Source organism: Chelmon rostratus, chromosome 24 (genome assembly GCF_017976325.1).
Source record: "Chelmon rostratus isolate fCheRos1 chromosome 24, fCheRos1.pri, whole genome shotgun sequence".
NCBI lineage: Eukaryota > Metazoa > Chordata > Actinopteri > Chaetodontiformes > Chaetodontidae > Chelmon > Chelmon rostratus.
In genome coordinates this window covers 3933762-3950532 of record NC_055681.1, presented here as the reverse complement: position 1 = coordinate 3950532, position 16771 = coordinate 3933762, and the positions used below count along the sequence as shown (strand labels likewise).

At 42.2% G+C, this 16771-nt stretch overlaps 1 protein-coding gene across 1 annotated transcript; it reads left to right on the top strand.

Annotated features, from left to right (window-relative positions):
• The first annotated feature begins 12706 nt into the window (after positions 1–12706).
• Positions 12707–16388, top strand: hpxb (hemopexin b). The gene is made up of 10 exons (XM_041965980.1): positions 12707–12771; positions 13485–13510; positions 13678–13773; positions 13991–14148; positions 14253–14406; positions 14763–14975; positions 15063–15155; positions 15627–15757; positions 15842–15989; positions 16162–16388. The coding sequence occupies exons 1-10, from the start codon at positions 12707–12709 to the stop codon at positions 16386–16388; spliced, it is 1311 nt and encodes a 436-aa protein (XP_041821914.1).
• The last annotated feature ends 383 nt before the right edge of the window (positions 16389–16771 follow it).

The window sequence follows — 16771 nt, the reverse complement described above, 5'->3', positions numbered from 1 at the left end:
GTGTACAAGTCCAGGAGAAAGATGGGATGTGGGACTGTGATGCTGTTGACCACGAGCAAACAGGTTTACCCCGTAATTTCATATCTATCAGCTTGACGTTGATGAAATTTGAAAGTGTAATCAGCGAAACGAAAGCTAAAGGCGAGCAGGTGTGACTTGCCTTTGATCATAACGGAGACCAATTGCAATTAGACCCAAAATGGCTTGACGGCGGTACCAGGGGGCCGCTTGCAGATTATGTATTTTTAATCAGAGTTGTTAGCATCTGTGATGGATGCCCGTTTTACTCACACCAGCCTCTGATGGCATACGTCATGTTTGCTAGCTGTGAATTATCACTGTGTGCATGCTGTCCATTAACTGCATGAGGGGGTGCACATCCCCCCACCACGTTGGGCGCTGCCCCGACTGCTCTGTGTGCTGAGGTTGTCTTCGGGGATGCAAGGTGACAACCACACATGACTTTGACACTCGTTCCGTGAGGTTGGTTCAGGGCCCGTCAGAGCGTGTGCACAGCATCAAATGATAGTTCTGCTCTTTGTAAGAGTTCGTAACTCTCACCGAGGTTGCTCATCTTCCTCAGGCTAATTTTATTCCTGCACACAAGATATCAGCGGCCATTCGCCTCCATTTATTCCATTCCAGTCGATCCACGTGGCAACATAAACCGGTGCAGCCAATGTGTCCATTTATCAGTTTTTCAGATTTCAGTCAAACATGCATCTTTGTGTTTTCTCATATTTTGATTTTTGCTATTATTATAACACATTTCTCACCCACAATCAGACAAGACCAAGTGACTAAGACGCTTTACAGCATTTACAGACCATCCAGAACCCAGCTGTCATTTTTTATGCTTCCTCACACTCTGTTTTAAGATTGATTTTAAGATTCATTGATTATCTTTAAGCTCTTGGCTCTTTTCTATATTTTGTGCCACAGGCCTTATGTCTGTCTTAAAAGCAAGGTCGAGCACCGTGTTTTTTCACTTTGTTATTCTAAGATTTCACAGGAACAGTGACATTGATTCCTCATCTTCTAAAAAGCCATACAGGGCATGCACATGCATAATAGTGCTCATGACTTGGAGGTCCTGCAGTATTAGGTGGGGTGATAACACTGTGAAGAACAATGTGTAGTGTAGAGACCTCCAGCACCCTTTTATTTGCCGAAAGTGAACAGACGGCCACATCGACTCTGACCAGCACACCGGAGTCTGGATCTTTTGCCAGCGGTGGTAAAAATGAAAAGCAGTGAACATGTGAAATCAATCATGTAAGACATAGTGCAAACTGGAACAGACCAACTCAATAAGAAAAGGACACAGTCACACCAACTCCAATCCAGAAAAGTATCTAAATCTGCATTGAATCGGAATTTTGTGGCAGTGAAAACAAGCTGTAAACACAAGACTGACATAATATCACCTTCAAGATGGTATTTACACATCGAGCATGTAGCAACATTAGCATTCATTCAGAGTCGTGCTTGTGTCCACATGATGAATTTAAGTCCAATATTCACTGTCCATTTAGCTCTGTTTTGGTCTCTACCAACCCCCGAGGTAAACATGTGGCTCTTTAGCTGCTGAATGCTCCGCTATGTTCACCTTTGTCTGTCAGCTGTTTGGCGGTGAGCAGGTAGAGTACAGTGAGTTTTTCACTAAAGACAGCTGCTGCAGCCAACGCTGATGAGAGCCGTGAGAATGAACCAAAACAGTAAAAAAAAAACAAGCAAAATGATGAGCTGAAAGACGTGAAGATGCTCCCCATAGCTGAGGGGAACTGTAGGTCCATGGCTACAGGCTGCTACACATTGGAGCTTTAAAAAAATGGCAAATATTCTCATTAAAGCACAAATTATTACAGTTTACGCAGCATAAATATTCCGTATTTACAAAGACTAAAGTCTGTGGATGTGTGTGTGTGCGTGTGGATGTGTGTGTTTGTGTGTGTGGCCCCTAACTCGACCATGTGCTAACCCCACACAGCTGCAGAGCCCCCTTGAGGGTTTGTCGCACAGGCAACAGAGGAAGGGCGGAGGAAGGGAGGTGGAGGGGGGGGGTTAGCATGGACTGAACACCCTCATTTCCATGCCGCGCTGTTCTGGCAAAGACATTGTACACCGCTGTGGATGTGCGTCTCTTGTGCTATTGCTCAATCTTTTTAGGCCTGTCAGTTAGGGTTTTCATCAGACAATTCTCTGGGCGCAGAGGTTGGAAAGCTGATCGTGTACTTCAGTGTGGCAAATGTATTCTCTGTGTGTGCTAATGCATGAATACAGCAGATAGAGGGGGAGACGGGGGGGCTCTATAGAGGGAAATAAGAACAACAAAATCTGATTGCTTTCTTTACACCACAAATTAAAGTGTCTTGATATGGCTGAGCTGATTGCGAAGGTTTGTCAGTAGCGTCATTAAAACCACTCAAATCAGTTTTCTGGCGACTTCTTTCAGGCGTAAAGCAGCTCAGAGTCCAGCCTGAAAGCTGTAATGGAGTCTCAGGTTCCTCAAATATCCCTGTCAATCAAACGCCGTTTCCTCTCAGTGCGTTTTCTATCTGTCAAGGGTCATAGAGAGTGAGGATGAGACCCATTCCCTCCCTCCCTCCCTCCCCCAGCTCCTCCACCCCGTCCCCCCCTCCTCTCCCGCTCCTTAGAGGTGTATCTCTACCTTGTGCATCACGTCTGGGCATGACCTGTTGCTAGGTAACCCTGGGTCACAGCTGCACACTATGGCAGACCCTTTTTTTTATTTATCAGTGAGTTATGTTGGAGACGGGGGCTGTAATTTATTAGTTTGATATTGGGCGGGCAGCGCAAGTTTGGGATTGTAAAAAGAAGAGACGGCCTATAGCTCATCAAAATGCTTATTCTGATCCCGGGCCTCGGCCTGCTGAGGAGATTCACAACAGAGGGGATCACAACATTCGAAATTCATCTGCTTTTTACTAAGAAAATCAAGCATCTCCAACAACAAAGCCAATGGTAATGCACTTTCCATGCTGGTAATTGAACAGATGTGGTCAGAGCTTAGAGGACGGAGAAAAAGGAATTCATCTCTGTACAGTATGTGACTGATTCATGTCCAAGGATGAAGTGGGTGCAGACAAATAGCATTATCAAGCTTTTGTAGTTGTGGCAGAGTTAACCCCCCTGCTATGAATTTATGCAGAACTTGCCCCAGACTGATTAAGTTCATACATATCTTGAAATAAAGGATTTTTAAAGAGCTGAACCAAAAGCAAAATATGCTGAATGTCTCTTCTCACCAAGTAGTTCACTCAGCTTTTCAAGGACTTGTTTGCTATTTTGGAAAACATACTTATTCATTTTGTTACCAAGAGTTTGGTTTAGAAGATTGATGCCAGTTACATATGATGCAACAGCCAGAAAGAATTCACTTAGCTTAGCATAAAAGGCTGGAAACGAGGAGAAACAGCACTCATGCTAAGCTATCGGAAAAACAGAAAAATCACCAGATACATACACACCAGAACCACAGACAACATCCTTGAGCCTACGGTCAGTTTGTGTGCTGCTAAATTTTACAAATGTGTAAACTAAAATTCATTTTTTGATTTATTTTAACTTGTTTCTTGGAGGAAAATATTTATATCAGGAATACACTGAGGGACAACTGTCATTATTTTGCCTTTAAATTAGTCAAAATATGAATTTATACTGACTTTAAAGCTGGTATGTTTACTTCATACATTTCTAATAAATACAAGTGCACCTTAAAATAAGGTAATCATATTTTTTCAGTTTATTATATCAATCATTCCAAATTATTCTCACATTATTTATGGTGTCGCTTTATCAAAAAAAGAAACCCTAAAATTAGGCTGGCAAATGTTAGGACAGACTGCCACCATCTGAAAGTTTTTGCAGTTTTTGCAACACTTCAGTGTGATATTAATTTGCGGTGCATCTGCTGCTGTTGACTCGGCCACGCATCTACCTCCTTGCCCTGATGAAAGCTCACCATTGCTTCCCAGGTCTCGCCCACAACACTTTTGTTAAATTTCTCTCCCTAATGTGCGTGTGATGAATATTTTTCAGATGCTTCCTCTAGGCCATATCTGATCAAAACAAATGCACCTGCACTTTTTTTTTTCTTTCTTGCAACTGCAACTCCCCCAGGACGGGTAAAAATTGACTCCCTGGCTTCCTCCACCAGGCAATTACGTGCCATCTGTTCCCATCTTGGTTGTTCCAGCTCGTTTTGTTTCTGCGATTGTTCGTCTAATATCATAGGCCTGAAAGTGTTAGAGAGGGATGGAGGGGTGGGGGTGGCGGCGGAGAGAGGGGGGACACAAAAATGAGGAGTGGCATGAAGAGGAATTAATCGAATCTAACAGCACAACCAGATCCTTCCCTCTGAAAGGAGATAGTCCCACTAGAATGAGGACCATTACCATATTCATCACCTAATATTGCCTGCTGTATGCAAAGTGGGAGAGAAGAGTGCAATATGACTTTCTTGACCGCCTTTCTAATTCTGTCCAAGAAAGCTTGCAGACTTCTTTTTAATTGTTTATGTGCAACAAGTCCACTTCGTCCCTGCTTTGCTGTGACGCTGCCATTTGTTTAGTAGTGGCAATAACAACCCATTAAGTTCCCTGTCATAGATTGCACTGATATTTGAATATAAATATAAATATATGGTTGTTATGCTGCCATGCTGAATCACATTATTGTTTTGTTACAGTAACTATTGGGCCCATTACTCTCTGCCACACACACAGGCTGGAAGCAGCGTGCAGATTTAATTGCAGTGATGTTGCAGGCGAGGCGAGCAGCTGGATTGGGGAGTTTTAACAGTGATATCAATAACGGAGCGGCACCTTAGGCCGATATAATTTTCCATCTCTCCTGACAGAGCGGAAGATAGAAATAATCAGTCACAACACCAGCCAGGCAGCCTGTAGGACCTCGTGTGACATCCAGCAACACTGATGGCTCAGGACCCATCTGTGTCCAGGGGGCAACACACACACTCTGTGTGTGTGTGTGTGTGACTGTGAGGATAATTGGTGAGAAGATGTTGGATCCGATAAGAAGAGGGAAAGAGAGAAATCTGTTACACTGCTTGAAGGCTTATACAGTAGATCCCCAGAATGACTTGATCAGTGGCCTTTGTGTGGTCAAATGAGTTAGAAACAACTCATTTATGGACATTTTCTGTGCCATCCAATTAGTATGTTCAGTTCTTGCTTTGGAAAACCAACATTTTTACTCAACACTTGGTTTTAAAAGTTAGACATTAAACAAATTTAACTATCTTGTCTTGTTTTCGGGGATTAGATTAGACGCATCCTGATAACAGAAGACACAAATCATCAGCTGTGAGAACATGACAGGATGCATGTACATGTCAGTTCTTGATTTTCAACACACTCTCTGTGACTTGCTTTCCTCTGTAATTGTCCTTGTCTCCACAGAGTGTTATAAGAACATCTAACTACTGTATGAGGAGGAAAAATGCCAAACATCATCTTAATGTTGACCATGCCATACCAAAACAGTTCATTTGGAGCACTTATGTGGTAGATGCCGAACATGTGTCGCATCAATCCAAACCTGCAGATTTGCATCACAAACACTGATTTAAATGAATTTCTTCCAGATTTCTTTTTGCCCCTGCACAGATTTTAAAATCAAGATGAGTGAAACTGCACACGTCAGCGTATGAAGGTAAATATGTGTGATTTTCTAATTGGGACCAAACTTTGTGTAAAATCTGTTCTGAGTGTTCAGACCTGCAACAGATTGCAGACAGATTTAATAAAACACCACCTGCACTGCATACAAGTCAGCCATCTGCAACAGTTGTCAAAGTTAACTTAACTAGTTGAAGTCACTATATGACATTAAATTAAAATTAATTTACATTTTAACGTATGATATGTTTGATGTGATGTGGTCTTTCTCCACATCTTGCATGCACTCAAATATCTAGTTAAACCACTTAAAGTCATGGTTCCTGGTTATATTGCAGGGTTTTTTTTAGAACCAGGACAACATAGACCTTAAAATCACATTTTTCATGTGACTTGTTGCTCAGTTTTTCTTTTCTGTCTTGTCTCTCAGCACCTTCGCGTTTGTCCATATGGATGACTACACAATATGACTCATCTCCACGAGGGCCTGTTGTGCAGTAAATTAGTTAAACAAATAGTATTCGTATAACTGTGCAACTGTGATATATAGTCTCTTATTTAAAGCTCATTTGATTTGAAAGAACACAATGCATTAGGTTGTCCTCGTTTTGAAGCTTTGTATTTGCTGACATCTAGTGGTAAAAATGGTGGAACGTAACTAGATAAACCCAATAAAAAGGATCTGGAGAACAAGTGTCTGCATCGCAAGTGGGATCAATCGATTGATTTTCATTCAGTTTAAATGTGATGATGTTTAATTATTACTTACATGGCTCTAGACTGTTAATCCAGTGAAAAACAGTTCATTTATAGCACAGAACACTTTTTAAAAAGAATTATTGGCAGGTAATATGTATACATATCCTAATAATTCTTAATAACATATTAAGAATGACGTCAAAAGTAAGAACACATTTTATTTGGTACCACTTCTCCCATTTTTAGATGGAAATTCATTCTTATGAAGCTTCTGTAGGCCAAATTTCATGTGCCTTTTCTGAGAGCAAATATGAGTGGATAAAATTTGTCCATATATCCAAAATATTGAAGATAAAGTTTGTGAAGGTATCATTATTTTATCTGGTGTCACTTTTTCCATTTTTTGGTGGAAATTAATGTTTGTGAAGCGCCAGAACAAACAGCCTCAGTCTGCTTTTAGACCTTAGGTCCACATCAGAAATATCACCAGACTCAATACTTCAAATTAAATCTCAAGACGCCCTCTTCCATCACACATTTCACCTTTTAAAGCTTCAGGCCTCTGAATACTTCTCTCAAATTTAGAGAGGGAATCTCAAAACAGTAAACCTGCCATTACTCCCATTACTGCCAACTTGTTTGCATGTAAATATTCAATCAGTATATGCAATACTCACAGCTACCTGTACAGAATGCAATGAAAAGAAAGAGGGTGGGATGAGGGGTGAGACGGGGGAGTGACAGAGAGAGGTGGAGGGAGGAAGAACTGGAGGCTGCAGGACAGAGCAGAGAGAGCAGCGGAGGAAGAAGCACACACCTGGAATTCAGGTAGGAAATCTTTAAGTGTTATTATTGGGTGTGCATGTGTTTGATTTTTTTATTCTTTCAGTTTGCATCTTAAAATCTGGATAAAAACTTTAAATGATTAAAAATAAAGCGGTTTGAGGCAATTTGCTGCCTGCAGATTTCTTTTTTCTTAACTGGCTGAAGTATGTTTCAATGAACATTTCAAAGAGGCCTTTACCTGCGAGCTTTATGCTGCGGTGAATAGCTCCATTGTTTAGTTTCGATACGCTGGAATGCTCCTGAACATCCTGCATAATCCTCTCAATTATGAATGGTATCATTTATTCTATAGTCTCAGCACCTCAGCGATAGCCGTCTGGTATCTTAGCAACTAGTGCTGCTCATTCAACATTAAAGTGCGGTAACAAGAGAAGACCCAGTGGCCTCACTCCAGGAGAGTGACAGGGATTTGTTATTGACACATAACCTACATTCTCCTTCATTCCAATAAACAGACTGATCACTCGTTTTCACCTGTCTGTGCATAAAGTGTAGTTCTGACATTGAGTTTGTACCCGACATTATGTCTCCAGCTCCTAATTTCTCCTTTAAATGAAGTAAAATTTCATCTGTCCTTGAACAGCATAGAGCAAATGTCACCCAAAGATAATATCTTGAACAGCTTTTTAAAACATGGGAAACAGATTTTATCCATTGACACTCTCACATGTTTCCAGGGGGACCTTATTCATGCAGAGGTAAACTGACACCTCGCCCTTTCATCCTTGCAAAAGCCTTGTTGTTTTGCTCCAAGGGGGGCTCTCTAACTAGGTCTACACTGTTAACATATACACACTGGTACCCACACTTGACAACTCAGAATATGATCCATTTTGCATGGTCATAAAGACTGAGTAACACAAAAAAGAAAGAGAACTGACCCCTCTGTTGGCAGTCTCTCACATACCTTGTGTTGGTGTTGAGAGACAGAGCTCAGTTTCAATGCCTTGAGCAGATAAGCGCTGCTGTTTCCCCCAGAAGTGACAATGAGGGTCTGTTCTGCATTCGGAAGCAACTATTTGAGACTGTTGAGGTTTCACGATGACTGACATTAAGAGAAATGACTTGGCAGACAAAGGCTTGTGGGACCTCTGCCTCAACTTGGCATGTATGACCGTTCAATTATCACATCATGTCAGGGATAGCTTTAAATATTGATTAAATGGCGTAAATAAGATTACTCTGGTAATTGGAGGCAAATGTTTGTCATGGTTAAAGTGATCAGTGGCTGCCAGCAGTCTGAATACAACGCTGACCTCGGGGAAACAGGACAGTGGTTACCTGAGACCACTTTAGAGTCTCGTGAGAAACTGAATATTGTGTGGGACAGATAAAGTTGCAATGAAAGGCAACCTGTGACCCACTTTTAAAGCAGAAATGTCTCACTGGGTTTCTGTGATACACCTGAGCCAGCAGGTAGGTCAAATGGATTTCCTGAAGGGCTGAAGAGTTAATTTTCAAAACATTGCAGGATGAATATTTCGGCGAGGAAATGACTGATGTTTTGAAGTGAGACCTTCGTATCGCCTACAATCTTTAGATCTGTGTCAGATTTACTTTGTGGATATTGTGCTGTAATATCCTTAAATACTTATTATATGTTATATGGGTCTGTGCCTTTTCTAATTGTGTATGTACTTTTTGACTTGAATGTTTTTAATGCCATGGTAGCAACATGGTTTTGATGATAACAAATTTTTCTTTCGCATTTTCTCTTTTTCTTTACAGACACACACTCAAAACACAGAGAAAAGCCCATTTCCCAAGAGGATTGTTAAAGGTGTCATCCATAATGTTAATGCGGTCTCATTCAGAGAGAAGAGCCCTCCTTGGGTTCTCAGCCCTGCTGACACACAGCACTCCAAAACAGAGAGATGTGACCTCCTCACCTCCCCAATCCTTCACTCCCCGGGAGTCCATCTTTACACCTATATCTCTTACTTCACCACCTCCCTGGGTGACTCAGGCCCTTTCCAACCTGGAGCAAGGAGAACGAGAGCTGCAGAGCCTCAGGGAGCGACAGCAGGCCGAAGTGGAGGAGGTGAACCGTGAGCTGGACAATGCTGTGATTGACGCTCAGAGGGAGGAGCGTCGACTTCTTGAAAAGGTGGAGCAGGACCACAGAGAAGCCCAGCGACACCTTAGTCAGGTGAAGAGGGAGAATGCCGCAGCGGCACGAGTTGTGCAGTCACTTGTGGATCAGCAACTTCGAAAAATTGGACAACTGAAAGAGCAGATACAAAGATGGGGCAGTACTGCGGGTGGATCCAACAAAAATCAGCTCCAAAGAGGAGTGGCAGAGGTCACTCAACCTTGGGAAATCTCTCTAACCCTGAAAAGGGTCAGTTTCTCACCAAGCCCTGGATCTGCAACCTTAAGCTTAGGGGAAGTTGATGTTCGTGAGCAAGGTATGACCTACCCAATTGGTGTCTGTGGTGTCCAAGGACAAAAATGTGCCTTGCACTCAGGGGATGCCGCATTTTCAAACATTACCCCTCTTGAAATTAGAAAAGAGCCCCAACCAAATAGAGCTGGGCAAAGGTACAGCCCAGAGGAGAGCAATAAGGCAAACGGTGGGAACATGCGTGTTGTCCGGAAACTACGTCTGTCAAGCTCGACAGAGAATGAGGATGATCTTAAATCACCCACCTTAAAGTCCCCCACACCAAGACATCGTGCTGTATCGGAGTCATCCCAAGACGAGGAAGTGGAGTCTGTGTGTTCAGATGCACAGGGACAAGACCTTTTCCTTGCTATCCCACCGGTGTCCAGTCAAGGAGAATCTGAAGGGGATGAATCTGATGGCAGACAAAATGGAGCAAAGAGGCGCTCCGCACTGAAGGGAAAGAGGAAGCAAAAGGCCCTTGTCTTGGTCTCGCGTGAAGAACCATCCTGCCCTCCTGAAGAAACAGATGAAATAAGCAGTGATGTCGCAATATCTCCAAAGACAAAGCACAAAGGTTCACAATCCAAGCATAGTGATATTTCCACTAGACATAGTCCACCTTCTCAACAAACCCTATCCAAGAAAAAGACCTCAAATGAATCTTCAATGGAGAGTGGAAGCCCCTCATCCCCAGTGGACAGTGAGGATTCCTGTTACACCTATACTGTGAATACTCCAGTCAACGGATCCCTCAAGCAAGAGCACTGCCGCTCAATGTCCACCACTGACCTCTCAGGTAAACTTCAGCCTTTGATTAACAAGGTTGAGCGTAGAGGAATCAGAAAGGTCAACAGAATGCGTCTTGCCTCTGAATCTTCAACTCTTGAGCAAAGCCAAGGAAATGGCAAAGAATCCGCCAGGAACACCATGAGTTCTGATGAACGACAATCAAGATCCCAGACCCGTGTTATACAGGGTTTAAGTTTAAACCGTGTGAGCAGATCTCTGTCCATGTCAGCGATTGAAGGAGACACATTACACCAAGAATCACAGCAATACTACAAGAAAGAGAGAGTAGTGCCAGCTTTGAGGGAACTGGAGGAAGATGGTGGTTCGACTGCGCTTGACTCAGCTTATCTGGTGAAACAGTTTGGAAAACAAGGATCCGGCCGCACCGATTTCAACCTACCAAGCGGCGTCCATGCTACCGTCAAAGGGCAGCTATTTGTGGTGGATTGTGGAAACGCCCGCATTCAGGTGACTGATCTCCAAAAGAATGTTGTACAGCAGGTGTCTCCTTCAGGATCAGAAAGGTCTTCCCGCATCTGCAACTACTTTGATGTGGCTGTGAACTCAAAGGGCCTCATTGCCCTGACCTGTGCTGCTGAACGAGCCGTGCTGGTGTTCAGCCGTCATGGACGCCTCCTGCAAACTTTTGGAGGCACAGTGATCGGTTCCACCACTGAGGAGCTGGATGCTCCCAGAGGGGTGACTGTGACTCGTCAGGATGAGTTCTTGGTTGCTGACATCAAGCGTGGCACCCTAACTTCCCTGAAGCTTGATCCTAAAACTGGGGCTCGATTGGAGCGCACAGTGGTGACCGGGTACCACAGACCCTACCTGGTGGCAGCCTGTCTCACCACTGGGCTAATGGCAGTATCTGAACGAGGAAATGAGAGTGGGCGTGTGCCGTGCATCCGAGTCTTGGAGCCTAGCTGGAACACTATCCGAATCTTGGGGGTGTGCTCCGGCTTGGGGCCTGTTCTGACCTGCCCCTGGGGTCTCTGTATCGACAGCGATGGAGATGTTCTGGTGGCGGACTGGGGCAAGCAGCACCACCGTGTTCTTCTCTACCCATCCAAAGGAGTTGGCTGGCCTCTGGTGAGCGATAGCCTGAACAGCCCAAGGGGCCTTGCATTGCTCCCTGACGGCCACATGGTCGTGTCAGACAGCATGAATCACTGTATCAAGATCTACCGCTACAAGTGAACCACAGAGGACGACGAAGACAGAGATGGAAACAAATATGGACAGCTTTCAGACTAATTGCTGTGATAAATAGAGACGGTTAAATCTGTAATGGCCAGCAATATGATTACTATAATATACAGCCTCTACCTCCTACCTGCTTTAATTTGATATGATCATGTTTGATGAGACTTCAAAATGGTGATAGAACTTAATTATTTTTTTTTCATGAATTATCATTAAGGTAATCAGTAGATGAAAGATAAATGTAGGAAATATACAAGTAGAAGATAAAAGTTGTAATGAATACTTTTAAATTTCCCTTGACTGTTTCTAATGTTATTTTATTTGTCTCGAATTAACCCACAGTAAAGCTTTGCAGCCCATAATGCTGTGTGCCTGAATTATATTGAATGAATTTTGTGCCCATAATACAAAACATGTAATCAATCAATAATCAAGACGAATTTGAGCGTAATCAGCAGATCAAACAGATTAGTCGTCTTAATCTTGGAGCTTAATGATTTTTGTACTGAATTTCTGTGAATCATAAGAATTAAACCTTGATTTAAGTCTAAGTTTGCATGGTTTTGTTATTTGTGGAGCTACTAGCAAACCACACATCACAGTCTGGTGTCCATGTTTGGCCGAAAACATCTGTATTACCAGAATGTCTGTCACCATATAAAAACGGGAACAAAGAGGACTTGCTGACCCTGATCGAACAAACAAACGTAAATTTCAAACGTACTTACATGTCGTAAGATGTTAACCAAACAGATCAATAATGTTATTTGAAATTCACAAAAGTAAAACTTCTCCTTTTCACCTCGTTTCCAAGTAGATTTCCTCAAACATTAAACAGCTTTATCAAAGACAGATATTGTGCTTTAACACAGTTACTGACAGTATAGAACATTGCTCGGGACTCACACAAAACTAATACTTTTTAGAAAGTATCACAAAATGAGTGAATTGCAATGTGTGAATGATCGTGCCAAAGCCTCATTTTGCAACAGCAAAAATTCCAACAATCTGTCAACGCAAACACACATGCAGTTTCCTAACATGTCCACCCACACACACATTTCAGCATAAAAGCCCCGGTTCAGCACCTGCACAGCTCACATCAGAGGACTTCAGCATGGAGCACTTCACCAAAATCCTGCTTCTGTGCTTAGCACTTGCCCCCACGAATGGAGCACCTACGTGAGTATTAATGAACTCCTCTATCTACTGAATTAATACTCAAAATAGGTCCTTCGGGTCCGAATGTGCTTGTCCTTTTACCCTGATCCTAAAATCCTTCACCATGTGCATGTTTCAAGAGTTATTGAAGATCATTTGTTTGTGTGTGTGCAGACACTTTATTTCGGCAAAACACTGACGTGTGGTGATATGTATGATTCAGTTTCAAGTTTATTTTCAAGCTTCCAATAACTTTGTCTGTTGTGTAATATAGAAATATACAGTATAAGTATAAATACATGAATACAGGGGGTAGAAAAAATAATGAAGTGTCTTAGAATACAATGCAAACAAATAACAGCTATACACTATGACAATTTTTGAGGCTTAACTTGCTGTTTTTGTTGCACTGGAAGGTGTTCCCATTATTTTGTCCACCCCCTGTAACTGATTTGGATCAGTCCTCCTTTCCTGTATGTGCTCTTATCAATTTTAACAGAGCAGCGCAGATGTACAAGTCACTGTTCAGTCATTTCATAACCGACTTCGTGAACAGCTGCTAACAAAGTTCACCAGTTCGATCAATTGAACAAATACAAGAGTGCAAAGTCGTCGTTTTATCTTTACAGTGTCACTGATTGAACCCCTATCATCATGACTCAAGGATTTAGGAAATGAAATGTAAAATTACACAGAACTGCAGAAAAATAAAGTTTTTTTTAAATCTTCCACAGGCACCCACATGATGCAGCAGCCGACAGTGAGTTTTTTATAAACATCATTAAATCATAATCTCTCACTCTTTGTCAATGATCCTGTCTCAGCGAAGCATCAGCCACAGAAACAAGCAATTCCTCTCCACAGCCAATTTCTAATTATTCTGTAATTACCATTATTTCAAGTATATCTCTAACTCTCAAAATAAAGATGGAGATACCCATGCCACTCTGCCAGACCGGTGTGAAGGTATTGAGTTTGATGCCATCAGTCCTGACGAGAAAGGAATCACCTTCTTCTTCAAAGGTATGCAACATTTTATAGAGAGAGTCTCTTTTTACATGAGGTTCTGATATCCTAATTGATTTTCTTTAGTTTGAAGCCAAACCGCTATGAAAAATGTAGAATAATGAACTTTTCAGTATTTCTCATGGAATTATTTAAGTTTACTCTTAAATATGTTTCCAAACTGAATATATCTTTATTGCAGCGTAATGAAACTACTCTGATATTTTCCTTTCAGGTGCTCACTTGTGGAAGGGTTTCCATGGTCCAGCTCAGCTCTCCAATGAATCCTTCAAGGAGCTTGATGATATCCATCACATCGGCCATGTCGACGCTGCCTTCCGCATGCACAACGCAGACAACCCAGATGACCACGATCACATCTATTTCTTCCTGGTAGGACGCACAGATTCTTTCATCTGTGATCAAATCCTGTTAAAAGTTCAAATGGAGTGGCAGAGCAATATCTGTCGCTGATCTTTTTCTGATGTAACCTCCAGGATGACAAGGTGTTCAGTTATTACAATCACACTCTGGAAGACGGGTATCCAAAAGAGATCCAGGAGGACTTCCCAGGAGTCCCCACACATCTGGATGCTGCTGTGGAGTGTCCCAAAGGAGAGTGCATGGCCGACTCAGTCCTGTTCTTCAAGGGTATGTTGGCATTCATTGCAAATATATATACACAGCTCAATAAATGAAGACTATAATTAAGATCCTGCTTAAAATAAATGAAAGAAACATGCATAGACAAATGCAAGAGTGGATTATCTCAGTATTATAAAGGTAATGTTGCCCCCTGGTGGAGGACATGAGCTGCAGCAGGAGGAAACTCGTGTTTTAAAGTATCTTAAAATAAATTTGGGAGCTTTTGTTCTTTGTGTTTGTCGCGAGGTTTCACGCACAAATTGCAGGAATTTAGTAATTAGCAGAATTGTCTATCTTTTTAGACTTTTAAGGATTTAAGCATACTAATCCAAGCTGCTCAAACCAACAATTTCCCCCCACAGGACATGATGTTCACATTTATGATATTACCACAAAGACAGTGAAGACCAAGACGTGGTCCCACCTGCCTGCCTGCACATCTGCTTTACGCTGGCTGGAGCACTACTACTGTTTCCATGGACACAACTTCACCAGGTTCAACCCGGTATCCGGTGAGGTGAGCGGCACCTACCCAAAGGACGCCCGCAATTACTTCATGAAATGCCCCAATTTTGGTGAGTTCAACAAGAAGGGTCAGATTTGATTCAGATCCTACAGTGGCACTAAATTGATACTGATAAATCTTTTGTATTTGACTTCAGGTCATGGAGGCAATTCACAAGCCCCGAAATGCAGCGATGTTAAAATAGATGCCATCACTACTGATGATACAGGCAAAACTTATTTCTTTGCAGGTAAAGTAAAAAAAAAAAAAAAGAAAAAAGAAAAGCAGTACTCATTTTCTTTCAGAATTTTAACTGTATGAAGAAACTAGAGCCAGGAAGCAATTAGCTTAGCTTAGCATAAAGACTAGAAGCAGGCAGAAAAAGCTAGAAATGTGAAAATACAACTAGTTACAGCATCCAACTCTCTGTAACAACAACAGCTTCTCATATTTATCCAGGGTAGCAGCGTGAATCTTCAGATGGCAGTGACATTCCCATTAGTCTCAGCCGTTCTAATACTTATTACATAGCTGTACTTTTGTACTAATCAGCAGCTGTAGCACAGTAGTTAGAAGTGTTTTTCATCTTAGCTAAATTACAGCTTCCTGGCAAAAAGGTGAAGTGTATCTCACAATATGCCGAACGGTTCCTTTGGAGGTTTCTTTTTTCCTTTGATGATTTCTTTGGAGCTTTCTGTAAAGCTTTCACTAATCTGCTCAGGCCCCATGTACATGCGTCTGGACACCCATCGTGACGGCCTTCACGCCTTCCCAATCACCAGGGCGTGGCAGGAGGTGACCAGAGGAGTGGACGCTGTCTTTTCCTACACTGACAAAATCTACCTGATTAAGGTACATCTTTCTTCCTGCTTTCATTAAAATGATTTGTGTTGAAGGTAAAACTAAAATCCCTCCTGTTCTGCCAAACACCTGCAGAATGATCAGGTGTACATCTATAAAGCAACTGCTCATTACACCCTGGTTGAAGGTTACCCTAAAAGCCTGAAGGAGGAGCTCGGAGTTGAAGGACATGTGGACGCTGCCTTTGTCTGTCCCAATGGACACACAGTTCATATAATCCAAGGTAAGACGACAGAGCGCTTAATTTTTGGGTTGAACTGCTTTTGAATTTTCTTGAAATGCGGCCAAGCAGAAAAGTTTTAATGAAAATAAAAAAAAACAGGTAAATAATATAAGCTTGATGTTTACTCACAAGTGGTTCACAAACATCTTCACACACATATTTCTTCCTACAGGGCAGATGATTCGGGATGTTGACCTGACCACCACACCCAGGGCCGTGACCCGAGATCTGCCCATGGCCATGTCCGACATTGATGCTGCTCTGTGCAGTGCAGAGGGAATTAATGTGTTCAAGGGCTCGCAATATTACCACTACGAGAGCGCCATGGCTCTGGCTACGAGCAAATCCATCCCTGTGGCTCAAAATATTAACTCAGCGATGATGGGATGTCAGGATTAGGAATCAGATATAACAGAATACTTCACATTGATCTCTGTGTTGTGTCCCCAAACAACACAGAGTGACAGCACAACAACTTCAGATTCGTTGGCTGTGGACAGACATGCTTGGCCAAATGCACAGTGATTTAGTCTGGATGAAAGAAAGTTAACCACAGCAATAAACCAACCAAGATTTTTTTTATTTGATGAATAAAAAGTGGAAAACTACACATCTGGAGTTATTTTGTTCATTTCAGTGATTATCATGAACATTGTGTTATGATATATCAAAGTGAATGCCTATTGGTTTACTGTGTGTACTTTGAGTTTGTAGGGGTGAAACTCATCTGACAGACTGACAAAATCAAGAGCTAACATTAAAAGCAATGTCATTGCTTGGCC

Excerpts from the sequence above, each read along its gene's own strand:
- hpxb (XM_041965980.1), top strand. The coding sequence starts at position 12,707 with ATGGAGCACTTCACCAAAATCCTGCTTCTGTGCTTAGCACTTGCCCCC. Across the intron at positions 14,407-14,762 it reads CTCAGTCCTGTTCTTCAAGG|GACATGATGTTCACATTTAT; the intron begins GTATGTTGGCAT and ends TTCCCCCCACAG. Across the intron at positions 14,976-15,062 it reads CATGAAATGCCCCAATTTTG|GTCATGGAGGCAATTCACAA; the intron begins GTGAGTTCAACA and ends ATTTGACTTCAG.